This window comes from Ixodes scapularis, unplaced genomic scaffold, assembly GCF_016920785.2.
Source record: "Ixodes scapularis isolate PalLabHiFi unplaced genomic scaffold, ASM1692078v2 PGA_scaffold6__148_contigs__length_123643588, whole genome shotgun sequence".
Taxonomy (NCBI): domain Eukaryota; kingdom Metazoa; phylum Arthropoda; class Arachnida; order Ixodida; family Ixodidae; genus Ixodes; species Ixodes scapularis.
The window spans coordinates 76,815,904-76,833,481 of record NW_024609881.1 but is presented as its reverse complement, the minus strand read 5'-3'; the positions used below and the strand labels follow the sequence as shown (position 1 = coordinate 76,833,481).

Sequence of the window (17,578 nt, the reverse complement as noted above, 5' to 3'; positions counted from 1 at the left end):
GCCGGTGCCGCTCAAGCCGGAAACGGGGGCATTAGAACTGCAGTCTAAAAGACATAATATTGCTTTCCCCTACCAGCATTATTTTATCTAACTCTCTTACACACACATAGGGGAGCGCGTGCACGCACGTGCTGAGAGCGGACGCATGTTCTATGGGCTCCGCAGAAAATCGTCCTTTTTCTTGGAAAATTCCTTTTCTGTGCGATGAAAAGTGTTGGAGAAGACAGAGCTAACGTTCCGGTTTCGCTCGATACCACTTTCATGCCGGTGAGCCGAATCTTTCTCATTTCAAAGACATTGTCACGATTCTGGCCCACGGAGGGCCTGTTAACACTCGTTAGGCTTCGCGCCGCAGGGCGCGCCGCACCGAGCTTCTCGGAGCGGCCGCCTAGCTAGGCCTATCGCGTGGCGGTCGCCGTCCTGGTGGGGGCTGAAGGCTGGAGGATGGAAACAAGGACCCAAGAAACTCCAGGTACCGGTCGAGTGATCGGCTATAACCCAGAAGAGGTGGCGCATAGATTTATCAGCCCGGCGCAGCGGCCACTCCGGGATGATGGAATCAAGGATGCCCTTGGGGGACCAGGAGGACGGAGGACCCGGCAACGGCTGGGTGCAAGTACTGATGCAGAAGAAAAAGAGCAAGAGGGAGACACAAGGCCTCGAGAAACAAGTTCGTGATGAAGCCGGGGGAACAACGGCGGAGAATTTCAAGTCGAGGAAAACTCTGAGGTTGCCCAGTCTCAGAGTCTACAAGCACAAGGTCATTATCAAACCTCATCGGGTCGCGGTGGACCTGAAGCGGTACAGGAGCCTGATCGGGGAAGCGGTCCAGAGCTCCCTGCCGAGAGGATTGGACGAGAAGACGGTCGTAAGGCTGCTGGAAGCACAGAACACAATCATGGTTTGTACGGACGAATGGAGCGAAGCGGAAGCCGTCGCAGGTATCAAGAAACTGAATTTTCCTGTCGGCGTGCTAGACGTCGAAGCGTATCATGTCTCCCCGAGCGAAGATGCGTGCCGCGGCGTCATACACAGTGTCCGGCCTGACCTGACTAACGAACAGATTCGACAGAAAACCAGAGCTGTGGGATACGAAGTTCTAGAAGCAAGGAGGCTAGGGAAGTCACAGTCTGCGGTAATCGTATTTGCGGGGAAGAAGGTACCGTTCACGGTGAGCTTCCATTGGCTTGAGACTCCCTGCTTTATCTATAAGAAGACTAGGGCGGCTTGTCTGAACTGTGGTGAAGTGGGCCATCGGACCGACGTATGCAGCAAGCCGGAAGGATTTGCGTGCTCGGCGTGCAGGGCCACCGAGGTCGGTGAGGACCATGAGTGTGTGCCGAAGTGTGCCTTGTGCGGGGGGGCCCACAAGACCTACGACAGACACTGCCCGGAGAAGTTCTACAAGGAGACTAAAAGCAGGGAGCCTAGACGGAGTCGGGGGAGACGTCGCGACGGCGCGCAGCACGTGCGGTGGCTTTCGAGAGAGTCGGGACGGAGCGTGTCAGACTCGCGCACCCGCTCGCGCAGCCGGTCCGCCAGCTGTGGGAGAAGCGCGTCTCGAGATATGACTACATCCAAGCGGCGCCCGCAAAAGGTCAAGCGAAAAAAGAGCAAGCGAAGCACCTCTATGGAAGGGATCTTCACTGATCCAGGCAATCGCAAGAAGTGGCCGGAACTCCAAAGGGTCGGGGATCAGGAGTCGAGGAGCACGTCCCAGCCCAAAGGTGGAGGGGCGAGCAGCAACGGAGCGATACAAGACCTGCGGAGGAACGTGACCCACTGCAAAAAGACAATAGAGGAACTTTGGAACAAAAGAGAAAGAACCGGGGGAGTCTCGGCAGAGCAAGTAGCGATCGTGGAGACGACCGTTCAGCGGGCGATCCAGGGACTTCAAGAATTCTTCACCAGCCAACTGATGCAGCTGACATGCAGGGTCACCGAGCTGGAGAAATTAGGAAAGACTCTTGAGCAAAACCAAGAGAGCCTCTTCAGGCAGTTCATCTCGAAGCGGAGAAAAACGGGCGAGCCTCTACGGGACGCAGAAATTTCCGACGCAGAATCATGCGCAAGTCAGCGAAGCCAAGTTTGAAAGTGTGGCAGTGGAACTGCAGGGGGATGGGTCGGAAACAGGCGAGCCTTAGCCTGAGGGTGTCGCTTGAACCCAATCCCCCGGCGGTGATACTGCTGCAGGAGCCGGGCAAGAAACCAGTGAAGATCAAAGACTATGCTACAATTGAGGGCGACCAATACGTCGCGACGCTTGTGCACAAGACCTACGCAGCCACGAGACTAGACTTGGATAGCTGTGAGGTGTCGTGCTGTCACATTGTGATCATCCCAGTGAAAAAAGGGGATCGGGGTGTACATGTGGTGAACGTGTATGGAAATCCAAAGAACCATAAGACGGACTACAGGCGGCTCATCGCGAAGGTGGTCAAGGAGGCGGGGAAGGACCCTGTGATTATTGCGGGAGACTTCAACGCCCCTCACCCGGGATGGGGTTACAAGTACGTTTCTCCGAAAGGCACAAGGCTGGCGGAAAGCATCAACCAGGAACGCCTAACATTGCTTACCGAGGTTGATCAGCCAACCAGGACGGGCACGAGCTCATGCAGGGACACCTGTCCGGACCTGACGCTTGTCAAGAACGTGGCGAACGCTGAGTGGACTAGCCTCATGGAGCAACTCGGTAGCGATCATTGTATCCTCGAAACGACTATTCACGAGTCCGGATACACAAGAAAGACGGGAAAGGCAAGAATAAAGGATTGGGACCGATGGCGAAAACAGAAAGGGAAAGGTACAGCTAGCATCGAGAACATCGAGGATTGGTCTTCGGAGGTGATCGCCAGTGTCAAGCCGTTCGTGGCTGAAGTTGAACTCTCAGAGAAGACCCCAGCAGTGGACACGCGTCTGCTTCATCTTTGGGAAGCACGACGCGGGCTGACCAGGAGATGGAAGAAACAGCGTTACAACAAGAAACTGAGGAAAAGGATTCAAGCACTCACAAAGCTGGCCGAGGACTATGCGGTGGACTTGGCTAGGAAGAACTGGTATGGCCTGTGTGACTCTATACGGGGAAGCCTAGGCACGGCTCAGGCATGGAGGATGCTTAGGGCCTTAATCGATCTGAGTAGGGCAAAGGCGGTGACGGGCGGCCGTTTAGCGGAACTGATACATAAGTTACCCGGGGACCGCAAGCAGATCATGGATCGGCTGGCGGAAAGGTATTTGTGTTTGGAATCCACAGGAGAAATCGTGGAGTATGAAGGGCAGGAAAACCCTGAATTAGACAGGCCAATTACTGTCGCGGAATTGGAGTATGAGCTCGGGGTTATGAGGAAGGGCGCAGCACCCGGACCGGACTCCCTCACAGCGAAACTCCTCTACAACTTAGGGGAAGGGGACCTGAAAGAGCTGGTACGCCATTTCAACGAACATTTCTGGGAGCGCGGGCTTACTCCAGATAGTTGGAAGGTTGCTGACATTCGCTTCATTCCAAAACCCAAAAAGGAGCTCAAGCTAGAAAATCTGCGGCCGATTTCGCTTACATCTTGCCTGGGCAAGGCGTTCGAACGAGTCATAAACTCCAGGGCTATGAAATATCTAGACAAGGAACAACTCCTTCCGAACACGCAGTTCGGGTTCAGACCTCACACATCGACGCAGGACATACTCTTGTGGATATATAAGGATTGTGGGGCGCTCGGCCCGCCACACGGCGGCCAAACCGGCGACTAGCGGGGGGGGGCGGCACCCGGCGCCGACAGGGTAGAAAAGGGATGGCCCGTGTGGCCGAGTGCAGTGGTTGCCCCGAGTCTGGACCAGAGTCATGGTAATAAACCCTGTTTGACCCCGAAGAACGAGTCGTCTGGTTGATCGCCTGCGGCGGACGGCGGAAGGCGAACGCCACATCTGGTGCCCAACGGGGATTCTGTCGTCCGTCGTCGGTGATCTCGACCAGACGGTTCGTCCTCCCTTTCTTCTAGTTTGCGTTTCTTAATCTCTTTTCGGTCGTTGATTCGTCGCGGTTCGCGTTTTTCATTTTTTCTATATCGCGTCGTGTTTTTCTTATTCATTGTGACTTTTTGCGCGCTCGCCTATCACCGCGGTCTGCACGTCGCTGACGGTGCGGTTTTCTTGGCGTAGTTTGTTGGCGCGTTTTTTTTTCTTCCCTCGTGTTCGCGTGTGCTGTTTTTTTCCCTTGTCGCGCGTTTTTCTTTTTTCCATGCCTCCCAAGAAACAGTCCCAGCCCCCGTCCGACCACGGCGACTCCAGCGAAGAAGACGCGGAGCCCGGTCCGTCGTCGGCTGAGGTCCTGGCGCTCATGGCCCGAATGTCCGCCACCCTCCAGTTGGTGACGGAGCGCCTCGCAACCGGCACGGGAGGAGCCGGCGGCCATGTGCAGCAGCGTGGGCCCGAGCTTCACCCTCGGCTCACGGTCCCCGTGTACACGGGGTTCGACGACAGGAAGTCCGTCGCCGACTTCCTCGAAGAGCTGGACGTCTACGCCCGAGCGTCCGGCGCCTCGGAGAGCTACGTGCTCGAGCGCATCCTGCCCCTCGCCTTACAAGCGAGCGCGAGACGATGGTGGGTGTTGCAAACTCCCTTTCCGTCCCTAGAGGCGTTCCACCGTAGCTTCCGAGAAGAGTTCCTGCCACCGGGGTACGACTCCCGAGTCCAGCGGGAGCTCGAATGACGTACCCAGCATCCAGAGGAAGGCCTCGTCGAATACATCCGGGCCATGCAGGAGCTGTTCAACCGAGCGGCGAAAGCTGTTCCCGAGTCGGAGAGGGTTGCACGCATCATCCGACAGAGCCACCCCCGTTACCACGTCTATCTTCAGGGGCGGCGGTTCGAGAGCGTGGAAGACCTCGTTCGTGCGGCGCGCGGCGTGCAAGACATGATCCAGGCCAGCGTGGACTACCGGCCGCCGCCCCCCGCCACAGAAGCCCTCGAACCATCGTGCGCGTGGTCGCCACCTGCACGCACCGCCCTGGAACGCACCCCTCCGACTCACCGCCCACCCGAAAGGGTCGGCGCCTACGCCTACTTGCCCCGCGCCCTGGACACCCTTGAGTGCACTCGGGATGGCGACGGGAGGCTCGGTGCTGCATCACCGGCTGGGGTCAGCGTGAGCTTAAATTCCCGACCGAGGGAAGCCCCAGGCGCCTGGGATTGGTCCCCCCAGGGCCCGCACTTGGGTGGAAGCCCGCCGCGGGTGCCGCGAAACCCCGAGAGGGGCCGGCTGCAGTTCCCGGACAGCGAAAGCTGGCTGCATGACCCTCGGCGAGATCTTCAGATGGCCGAAAGGCCCCAGCGCCAGCCGAGAGGCGGCTGGCAACGTGGGAATGACCCGGCGGAGCCGAGAGGCAGCCGGCGACGTGGGAGTGAACGGGGCAACGTGGGAACCCAGCGGCAGAATGACTCCTGCTACAACTGCGGACAGCGTGGCCACTTCCGCAGCCAGTGCCCACAACGGCGGCCCCGTGAGCAGCGAGAACTGCCTGACCAGGGAAACCGAGGCGGCCCGCGGCGCTGAACCCGGAGACCTCGCCGCCCAAGGCCGCCACCAGCCCCGGGAAATGTAAGTCGCCGGCAATACTTCCTTCTGTATGTCGAGTACGACCTACGAACCACAGCATCGAGCCTAGGATAACGATTTCTCTGCTCGGAGTTCTTTTCGCCGCCCTGTTCGATACCGGCGCGGGAGTTTCGCTTATCGGCGACGTCGTTTTTGAACTCTGCAAATCAAAAAATGTTAAGCTCCGTTGTTCGAGCACGCTTTTGCAGTTAGCATCAGGCGCGCAAACAAAAGCAGCAGGCGCAGTAAGGCTGAGGATTTCTTTCGACGGAAAAACGCGGCGTCAGCGTTTCCTTTATCTGCCAGGATTGGCCGTACCTGTTATCTTGGGCCGAGATTTCATTGCAGACGCAAAAATTTCGCTCGACTTTGCTGCCGGCGGGTATCGGCTGGACAACCAGCCACACGTGACCCCCTTCACCAGACGTGAAGACTGCGTCACCGGCGCAACCCTTCCGACCCACTACACAGCACGTCCAGCTGCAGTTCTTCCTGATGGCATCAGAGACGCCCTCAACGCGTGCCCAGCAACCAGCTCGCAAAAGCAGCAGCTCGAGAGCATCCTGCAGCCGTTCGCAACGATGTTCACGGAAACCCCGGGCAAGACCGACGTGTTGCTACACCGCATCGAGACTGGTGACGCCCGACCACTGCGGTGCAACCCTAGGCCCCTCAGCGTCCACAAGCGAGCACTACTAGACGCAGCACTACAGGAGATGCTGGATACCGGAGCAGTGCAAGTGTCCCAGAGTCCGTGGGCCTCGCCCGTCGTCTTGGCTCCGAAGAAGGACGGCTCGGTACGACTTTGCGTGGATTATCGCCGCCTCAACGCAGTGACGGTGAGAGATTCGTACCCCTTTCCTTCCATTGACTCGGTTATGTACGCGATTGGCAACGCGAAAGTGTTCACCACTTTGGACTGCAGTCGAGGTTTTTTGCAAATTGAGATTGATCCAGAGGACGTGCCAAAGACTGCGTTCACTTGCCACAGAGGATTGTTTGAATTTACCCGCCTCCCCTTTGGCCTTTCCAATTCACCCGCTAGCTTCCAGCGCTTAATGGATATCGTTCTCGGCGACACAAAATATAAATTCGCCATGGCATACATGGATGACATCGTTATTTTTTCCCAGACTTTCGAGGAACACCTGAAGCATCTTGGGATCGTCCTCGAGCGCCTGCGCAACGCCGGCCTGACGATTCACCCTGACAAGGTGCAGCTCGCTTCACCACAAATTAACCTCCTTGGCTTTGTAGTGGACAATGGAGTTCTTCGCCCCAACGAGGACAAGCTGCGTGCAATAACAGAGTATCCGCAGCCACACGACGTCAAGAGTTTGCAGCGGTTTCTTGGATTGATTGGGTTTTATCGCCAGTTCATCCCTCGCTGCGCCGAGATCGCTAACCCCCTGACCTTGCTCTTGCGCAAAGGCGAGAAACGGCGGTGGGGGGAGGATCAGCGCGTCGCTTTCCTTCAGCTCTCGAAAGCAATTACCGACGTCGCCTCTTTGAAGTTGCCGGATCTCAACCGACAATTTGTCGTCCAAACAGATGCCAGCAACTTCGGCCTGGGCGCAGTCCTCCTTCAGGAACACGACAACGTTCTTCGCCCAGTCGCCTTCGCTAGCCGCACGCTGACAGCGGCCGAGCGAAACTACTCCGTGACGGAAAAGGAGTGTCTCGCCATCATCTTCGCCCTCAAGAAGTTTAACATGTATCTCGATGGCGCTTCCTTTCAGATACAGACGGATCACCAAGCGCTCTCCTGGCTGAAGAATTTGCAGAATCCAGCCGGACGTCTTGCACGATGGGCTCTGACACTGCAAGCGTACGACTACACTATCGCCTACAGGAAAGGAGCAACTAATATTGTGGCAGACGCACTGTCACGGGCTCCTTTGCAGGTCCCTCCCACTGAGACGGAACCGAAGTTGGTGGGATTAACCGACATCGTGGCCCGCACTTCGGAGTCACGGTGGGGGACGTTGGTGAGCAGAGCAGACCTCCGCAAGGCCCAGCAGGAAGATGGACTTTGTCGACGCGTGTGCGAGAGGCTTGCGGCACGAAGAGCAAGCGGCACCGGAAGCGACGACGAGTCCGACTCGTACCTGCTGAGCGAGGACGGACTTCTTCTCCGCTACATCCCCCGGCAGACGACGACAGCGATGGATCGCCTTTCCGGATTGTGATACCTCGGAAGCTGCGCAAATCATTCATCAGGTACTTCCATGATTCAGCATTAGCGGGTCACAGCAGCGGCAGTAAGACTTACGATAAGTTATGTCGTGTTGCGACTTGGCCAGGAATCAGGCAGGATGTACTGAAGTATGCTCGCAGTTGTCCAGTGTGTCAGAAGGCGAAACCTCGCGGAGGCCAACCACCAGGATTAATGCAGCCAGTCGTTAGCCAGTCGCCTTGGCAGATTGTCGCATGTGATGTCATGGGACCGTTTCCACGTAGTCCTCGCGGAAATCAGTACCTACTTGTTGTGACTGACCACTTCACCAAATGGGTCGAACTGTTCCCCTTACGGAAGCTTCTTTCGCAGCGGATCTGGGACTGCCTTCTGTCGTTTTCACGAGATTCGGCTTTCCTGCAGAGCTCATCACGGACGGTGCTTCGTACTTTCGAAGCAAGATTTTCATCGACACCTGCGCTGCGCTTGGAATACGGCACAAGCTGACTTCGCCGTATCATCCGCAAGCCAACATCACGGAGAGGATCAACCGCAACCTCAAAATGATGTTGATTTCCCACACAGCCCGTCACAAAGACTGGGATGCCAAACTCGACGAGATGGCATTTGCAACGCGCACCACGGTCAACCGATCCACTGGTTTCACGCCTGCCCGTCTCAACTTTGGTAAGGAGCTAACCTTCCCAATGGAAAATTCATTTCTATACACAGATGTTGCGCAGAATGGACGCCCATACGCGCAGTTCGCCCAGGACGTCCATCACCGACTCTCGTCGGCCGTTCGTGAAGCACGAGAGAACCTCGACGTCGCTCGTCTTCAACAGGCCGCCCAGTACGACAAGGGCCGCCGCAGTGTCCACTTTCAGGTTGGAGACCTGGTACTTCGTCGGGCACATCCCCTCAGCGATGCGTCGAAAGGCTTCGCAGCATCCCTCGCCAACCGTTGGGATGGACCCTTTCGCATAACGGAAACAATTTCCCCGCTGAGCTACCGCCTAGCACGACTGCATGGTACACAGCAGTACGGCCCAATTCACGTGTCTGAGCTCAAGCGTTACTGCGAGCCAGCAGTTTTTCCGCAGGTCCCGGACATCCCAGCTCCCAGCCAGCCCTTGGACCACGGAACTACGCCCAGGCGGTACAACCTACGCCCTCGGTGACTCATCACCTGCTCTATTCATATCCTTTTTTTGGCTGGCTGCGTCTCTTCGCGGAGAGGGGGGGAGAGGATCCATCTCCTTCCCGCGGGTCTGCCCTTTGTTTTCACAAAGGGATTGTTCTGTTCGCGAGTGTCTCCGAACATGTTTGACGTATCGCAACCAGACCCGTTAATTCGTCCTTTTTCTTCGTGTGCCCGTTCTCTATTTCCTCCGCAGGATCGTCACTGCCACCAAGAGCGTTCCCGCCACGCCTATCATTTCAGGCGATTGGCGGCACGCTTCCCGCCGCGCCGTTAGCGTGCCTCCGTCGCGACTTGGACTGTGCTGGTAGAGGACCGCCCGGTGGGCTGGGCCTCAGCGCTACGCTGGAGGGAGCAGCCCCGGCCCGAGCGTGGCGCGCCCCCGGAGTCCGTCCCCGAGCCTTTCCGGGGCAACACGCTGGAGGACCGGCACCCGCACGAGCCCGCGGCCGTATACAACGAGGCGGAGCGCCGCCTGCTGTGCCCCGTCTGCGGGGTGCCGGAGCTCCACCGCCCCACCAACCTGGCGGGCGCCTTGCACCAGGCCCGCGTCGCGGCGGACTGGGCTCGCCGAGCCGCGCCACCTCCTGCTGCACCTCCGGCAGCCCCCCGCCCGTTGGAGGTCGCGGAAGCCATCCGGATCCTCCGCCAAGTCCGCCCGGATCTGCTCCGCGACCCGGCCCACGAGGAGGCCATCTTAGACCTCGACCTCTAAAAGGGGGGGGAGGTGTGGGGCGCTCGGCCCGCCACACGGCGGCCAAACCGGCGACTAGCGGGGGGGCGGCACCCGGCGCCGACAGGGTAGAAAAGGGATGGCCCGTGTGGCCGAGTGCAGTGGTTGCCCCGAGTCTGGACCAGAGTCATGGTAATAAACCCTGTTTGACCCCGAAGAACGAGTCGTCTGGTTGATCGCCTGCGGCGGACGGCGGAAGGCGAACGCCACAGGATATACTGGAGAATCCGAGGAGCGGCCAAACGAGATGCCTTCTAGCTTTAGACTTGAAAGGCGCGTTTGATAATGTTTCGCACGAAAGCATACTTAGGGGTCTCAGCACAGTTAACTGCGGGAGAAGAACCTTCGACTATGTCCGCAGTTTCTTGACGGACAGGACAGCCACGTTGACGTTGGGAAGTATGCAATCTGGGACATACAGACTGGGTTCCAGGGGTACGCCGCAAGGGGCAGTACTTTCCCCGTTGCTGTTCAACCTTGCGCTGCGGGGTCTACCAGAAGCGCTGAGGGCGGTTCCGAACGTGGAGCATGCCATCTACGCGGATGACATCACCCTGTGGTGCAGGGAGGGCAGTGACGCGGAAATAGAAAGAAGCTTCAGGCGGCGGCGGATATCGTCGGAGAGTACGTTATGAGATGCGGGCTTAAGTGCGCCCCGGAGAAATCTGAGCTTCTTGTCTTCCGAAACCCTCGCGATAAGCTAGTCGATCACATTGACGTGGTGATAGATGGGGTCCGGGTCCCAAAACCAGCGGAGGTTCGGATTCTGGGCCAGCTTCTACAACAGGGGAGGGGGAACAAGTCGACTATCGACAGACTGGACGCCATGACCACGCAGGTGTGCGGTATGATGAGGCGAATTAGGAACCGTAGACACGGTATAAAGGAGAAAGAGGCAATACAGTTGGTCCAGGCCTTCATTATTGCCAGACTGACGTACGGCACTCCGTACCTGAACTTGAACAAGGCGGAGATGCAAAAGCTAAACGTACTGATAAGGAGAGCGTACAAAACCGCGCTGGGGCTACCGGAGCGTACGGCGACCGAGAAACTGCTTAAACTTGGGGTGCATAACACCATAGAAGAACTTCATGAAGCTCAACTAGTGTCACAGCTGAAGCGACTCTCTTCCACAGTGAATGGAGCTTGGCTTCTGGACAAACTGGGAATGGCAGTACCCGGCGGTTCTCACGGGCCCGGAGACGCGGGGGAAGAGCTGCCGGCTGAGACCCGGCAGAGATTCACGATCAGTAGAATCCCCCGCAACATGCACCCGGATAGGAATGCGGAACGGAGACAAGCGCGAGCGGTGGCCCTAGCGCGTTCCTGGGACAGCAGAGAGGGAACCCTGTACGTGGATGGGGCCGGTCCGGTGCTGGGGGTGGCTGCAATAGCGGTGGCCACTGCGCAAGGGCAGATCAGACGCGTCGCCTCCATACGAGCGCAGACGGTTGAACAAGTGGAGGAGGCGGCCATAGCATTGGCGGTGGTTTGCAATCCTCGTGCGACGATAATTTCGGATTCACAAAGAGCTTGTCAAAACTTTGCGCGAGGGGTCGTGGGTCAACCAGCTCTAAGGCTCCTCCGCAAAACCGCAGTAGAGGGAGTACATCTGATCTGGACCCCCGGCCATATGGGGCAAGTCGGAAACGAGGCGGCGAATGCTGCGGCCCGAGGTGCGTTATACCGGGACTCGGTTCTGCCCCAGAGGGATCTGGACAGTGCGCTCACTTACAGTGAGGCCTTAAAGGCTCTACGAACACATAGGGCAGAATATCCTGGGCCGGCCAAAGGTCTCAGCAAAGAAGAAGAGTTCACGTGGAGACGACTTCAGACGGACACGTTCGTCACACCGATCCAGCTACATCTGTGGTACCCAGAGCGGTACGCCACGGCGGACTGTCCCTTCTGTGGTGAGCCCTGGGTGGGCGTTTATCACGTTGTCTGGGCATGCAAGAACCTCCCAGGACTGGCTCCAGTCGAGGAGCCCAAACTCGAGGAGTGGGAAGCGGGACTCAAGTACGCGACGGCTAGCGAGCAGAGGCTGCTCGTGGCCCGAGCACTCCGAGTTCACTCCGCACTTGGAGCCCCGGAATAGGGGCACACAACCACTCTCTCCTTTTTCTTCCCCTTTCTCCCCTTCCCTTTCCTAAATCTTTCAACTCAATAAAGTTTTTCAACAACAACAACACACATAGATAATCGTGAGAGTTTGTTTCCTGGAAGACCAAACTTATTCACGCGACGCTTCATTGAAATAGGCATACATTTCGTGATGCGGCGTCTTCAAGATTACTGCTTTCATGCCTGGTCACACGTTTCGTATAAATTGCAAATACAATCGAGTATTTGTTGTGCGTGCGTACCTGTATATTTTGTTCTACATGAGATCCGACCGCAGCCAGCGCTGCGATCCCACGGAGTTGACCAATCAGCGTCATAGGTGCATGGTCATTAGGCTTGTCTTCTTCGCGCGTTGTATACCTATAGAGTATATCACTGACTAAACCAACCACGCACCTTGAATGCGCCTCGATTTCAAGCTCTTTTTCTCCGCGTGAATGGCTTAAACTGGGACAGAAAATGCACGAAGACGGCGAGCGACGTGACGATGCACATTTTGGCGTTGCTTGATTTGCTCCGTCGCTTCGTAGTGAGGAAAGCGGTCGGGCTTAACGGAACACTGGAGTGAAGAAAAACAAATCTCATTAAAAAGGCTTTCTTTTTTTGCACCAACATTATTTTTTGTTGAAGGTTAAAAAGCGCGAACAAACGAAGACAATAAAGAAACGGACGACAGGACAGGCGCTTCACTCTGAACTCAGTTGAGAGTGAAGTCCTCGTGTGTTCGCGCTTATCAACCTTTTATTCAGTAATGAACCAACTAGCCCAAACCCAAGTTTTAATGCAACATATTTTTTGGTGCAATATCTACGCTTGGTGCAATTTAGGTGGAGGTCGCGGTCCATTCTAAGCCCCGGTCTCAGATCCGTGGCCCCTCCCATAACCACTGGATTGGCTTGGCTGCTCGACCGAATATGCTCGGAAGCCTTTAGTGTTTCCATTTTACCGACATCCGGTGCATCTAGTATGGAATAGTCCGGAAGTCTGCCGCCGCCTGCTGGTCGTGCGAGCAGACGCGAAGCTACCTCCGGCATCAACTGCTATTCCACAACATCGTCTATCGTCGTCTGCCAAGCCCAGACGCGGATATGGAAGCTGCGTGTCGGCCTCCGTATTCGCCTTCGTCCTTCTGCTATCGAGAGCGCAAGTTTCTTTTCCAGGGGTGACGTCAGAACACTGGACTCTGATTGGCTCTGATTGGAGGATTGTGGGTAGACCTTAATGCAGCTTGCTTCGAGGTCTATTGACCATCCTTCAATCAGAGCCAATCACAGCTCGGCGTTTTTCTGACGTCACTACAACCCCTGCAAAAGAAGCAGACGAACTTGCTCTCCGCTTTCCGCTCCTGTCTAAAAACGTCTGCAGCGCTTGCAAGACGCCACCATGAAAGCGTGTTCTAGCGTTCCATCATGCACGAGCCACACTCCGGTACAAGCGACTGTCAGCGTCTGTCGAAGTGCGGTAAAAACGACCGAGAAGACTAAAAAAAAAAAAAAAAAAAATCAACGAAATGATAATGTACAGGATGTCACAAAAGAAAATTTACAGTTTTTTTTACCGCAAAAATAAACTAGCATCGCCGAACGCTCATTCTCCGCCTGAAGGTAGCTCTAGCTAGAGGTCATAATCAGATGCCAAAGTATCAGCCCGATCCAATAAAAGTTATAAATGTTTTTCTGAAAATTTCAATAGGAAAATGGAGCCCACTTTTGCCCGTTTGCGGTTTCTGGTGCCATAGAGCCCCATGTATTCGAAAACTCCGTCGGCCGCCATTTTGCCATTGAAATTTTCAGGAAATCACTAATAACTTTTGAATAAGGTATCGGATCGGGCTTAAACTTAGGCATCTGGTTGTGACCTCTAGCGCTACCTTTGGGCGGAGAATGAGCGTTTGGCGGTGCCTAGTTTATTTTTGCGATAAAAAAACAACAAAAGAACCTGCAGCTTTTCCAGCTTTTCTATTTTTGATATTTTTTTTTTCGCATGGCATCCGCGAGCAAAGGTAGGTGAGCGTCATGACGCACAACTAAAACGCGACCTAAAATATTCGTATTGGCAGGCCAGGTGCGTTGCGAAACTACGAGGTACTTTCTGTTCGAAGCAAAATGACGGGAACGAAGCTGGACAAACTTGATGCGATCTGAACGCCCCATTGCCTCCAACCAAAGTGCTCGCAAATTCGTTCCTGTGTAGGTAACATTTCGTTATTAAAACCACGGTTGCAATCACAACGGTCGCGCAGTTTACAAAGCAGGGTTGCCGCTTTTACGGGAACCAATATCTGTATTCGGCATCAATACGCGAAAAGGACAGATCAAGTCATGTCAAGCAACATACAGGGTGTGTCAAATAGCGGCCAGGCTCTTCGAATCGACCATGAAAATCGGTTTCTTAACCCATCGCGCTACAATTTTCTGCAGCATTGACCACAAGTGGTGCATTTTTTCTATAAAATTTGCTAAGAGAGAACTTACCTGGGGAAAAATAAACAAAGAGAAAGTCTTAACTTTTATGAAAACGCAGCTAAGCCACCGGATTTAAAACCATAGGGCGCCCTTTGGCACGGGAGACAACAGATGGTGCAAGGGGTCGCGTCGCTAACTGGTGGCAACGAAAAAATGCACCACCTGTGGGAAACGCTGCACAAAAGCGTGCCGCGATAGGTTAAGAAAGCGATTTTTGCGCCCGATGTGAAGAGCCTGGCCGATATTTTGAGACACAATGTATTGACCTGACTTTCTCTCTTTTCCAGAACTGTAGATGAATTGAATCTTTTACCTGACGAGATTGTTGCATGTACGACCGTAGAAAAATTTTGTTGATGCATGTTCTTTGCATTTCTAACGCGCTCGCATGGTCTTTTTGTTATATTCTGTAATGTTGTATTCATGATTTTAAGATATAACGTGTCACTAGCGTTCTTACCTTATTTTTTATGTTCTCTATTGCGCTTATTGCAAGACGCTATCAGTGGCCCCATTGTTGCGTTGTCTGTACATTCTTTGAACTTGTGTCTTTTTTTCTCTTCTTTCTTTCTTTTTTGGTGACCTCCAGTGTACCAGATTTGTTGGTTTACTCTGTTTAGTTATGTTTTTCCTTTCTTGTTGTCCCACCCTGCTTGGGCCTGAAATGGCCTACAGTACGAATAAATAAAATAAAAAAGTGGGACGCTGAGCTTACGTCAGTCCCGCTATACCGACGCTACGAACCCAAGCACCTGCACAGCGCCAACAACTCCTCCCATGTACTTAAACGGTTGCTTGCAGCAAACTACATCGGTTGGCAAGATCTTCGTCTAAACACCGAGGTGAACTCAGAATGACTGGCCCACATTAACATAGACGAGCTGGACGAGCTGCTCTCGTCGATCACTCCCATCGTTACTAGTACAAATCAGTTAGGAAACTGCCATAGAGCCTGGTGTTAAACAGTGGCTTCGATCTGCAGCAGGGTTGAAAGTTGGGCTAGTTGGTAGCAGTTTATGATAAAATATAAAGCGCGCAAAAAACAAGGACGAAAAAGAGAGGACAGACAGACGAGCGCTTACTCGCAACTGAAGTTTTATCAAAACTTGGGAAAACACGAGGATAGCTTCTTTCACCCGCTGCACATGCGTCATTCAATTACCCTCCTCCCCCGCCCTTACCGGTTCTAATCTGCAAAACGAAAGAGCCCCTTTTGTTCACCCCCCCCCCCCCCGCCCCCCCCTTTTTAAAGATCGCGTTGCACTGTGGCAGATAAGAGTGGTTCCTCAGCATTTGTCAAAGCAAGTGATGGGTGATTTATGCAGCCATCACCAAAAGGTTTGATAATAAAAGCCCTCTAAAACCTCCCTCACTCTCTGCTTCTTAAATCGTCCTAAAATATTACTGTTTTTAAAAACAGGAGCACATTCACATCTGCTGCAGTTAACTGCTAAATGACCAGACGAAGTATTACGGAGAGAGTTGCAGTTCTCCCTCAGTCTATCATCAATACAACGTCTAGTCTGGCCGACATAGGCCTTACCACAAGACAGCGGAATGCAGTACACGACTCCGACTTGTGGTAATGCCTATGCTGGCCGGACTGGACGTTTTATTTAGTGATAGACTGAGGGAGGCACTGCAACTCTCTCCGTAACACTCCTCTTGGCCACTTAGCAGTCCACTGCAGCAGGTGTAAATGTGCTCCTGTTTTTAAAAACACAAATATTTTGGGACGATTTGAGAGGCAGAGAGCGAGGGAGGTTTTAGAGGCTTTTATCATCAAAACTTTGGATGATGGCTGCAGATGACACCCGTCACTTGCTTTGACAGATGCTGAGGAATCATTCTTATCTGCGAAAGTGCCACGGGCAAGTTAAGGGGGCGGGGGGGGGGGGGGGGTGGTAACAAAAGGGGTTCCTTCGTTTTGTAGATTAGGACCGGTAAAGGGGGGGGGGGGTGTAATTGAATGAGGCATGTGCAGCTGGGGAAAGGAACTATCTTCGTGTTTTCCCAAGTTTTAATAAAACTTCAGTTGCGAGTAAGCGCTCGCCTGTCTTAAGTGTCCTCTCTTTTTCGTCCTTGTTTTTGGCGCGCTTTATATTTTTTATGAGCTTCGATACGTACTCGATAACCTAACTAATGGCAATCGCAACGACGCCATTTCTCCCGCAGCGGCCACTTTGGAAGGTGCACGTGTACACGTAACTGCTGAGGTCCAGCCGCGCAAGGGCCGGTGGCGCCATCTCGCAAAGCCATTTCGCAGCAGCAATATAAATGAACTTTCATACTTTGACTAGTCGCTAAAGGGTGGCGCTGTCATCGTATTTAGTTTTGTCTCAGTGGTGGTGAGCGGCCCCGGTTTTAAGGGTGAGTTTCCCAACGGAGTGTTTTAGTAGCGTTGATCACTCCTCATGTGCCGGTAGCCATGTTCGCTATCGTTTCAAACTGAAGTGGAAATACAATCTTGGGATAATTTTTGAAAACAATATTGACCTGATCTAGATTGCTTGTTTCTCAAAAATTAAAGTACTGTTTATCAAAATGCTATTACGGCACGGAGAGACAATTTTACAACCAACATTGCACACGTGTGCAATGTTGGTTGTATGAAATCGAATGAAATCCGAGAAACTGTGCTTAGTTTTGTGAGCACCGGAGGAGAGGGGGAGGGATAGATCACGGTTACCACCACTAAATTGCGTATAGCAACGTAAATATTGCACTAAGGAATTTGTAGTAAAAACATGTAAAAGAAAATATGAAATCAAACCAAAAACTTTTTTTTTTTCACTCCAGTGTCTCTTGAAAGTGAAAGGGAGTAGAAGGAAAGTCGATATTTTTTTACTTTACAGCGGCCCACGCAGAAAGGACCCTAATGGTACTGAGCATCTACAGCAGCACTTCTATGGAGGTTGTGAAGAGGGAAGTGCCAGGCGGCCTCTTTTGGCTCCAAGTACAGTTCGCCGTTGACCGAGACCTCACGAGGAGCCTGGTGAGACGGGCCGAACGATCTGGCTACCGAGCACTGGTGGTCACCGCGGATTGTCCCGTGTTTGGAAAGCAAATCGGCCTAATAAAGAGGCCTTACCGTCTGCAGGACGGAAACAGGTGCGTCGAACCTGAGGAACTTTATTGATGATTTGTATTCATTTTTTACTTATCGGTAGAGTGAATGCTCGCGCTGCGGAACACTCGGATTCTGGGATTTATCTGTACCTCTGCCTTCTTCAATCTGAATGATCATCGTACCAGGCTATTGTACTGCAGTGGGCAAATTTCTCATCTCCAG

The 17,578-nt window shown here is 53.9% G+C and overlaps 1 protein-coding gene across 1 annotated transcript in view; it reads left to right on the top strand.

Moving 5' to 3' along the window:
* LOC120839839 (hydroxyacid oxidase 1) overlaps positions 1 to 17,578 on the top strand; it is a 53,701-nt gene that overhangs the window by 18,471 nt on the left and 17,652 nt on the right. Inside the window, exon 3 of the mRNA XM_040210204.1 lies at positions 17,142 to 17,397. Coding sequence (XP_040066138.1) covers positions 17,142 to 17,397 — 256 coding nt within the window. The remainder of the gene's footprint in view (positions 1 to 17,141; positions 17,398 to 17,578) is intronic.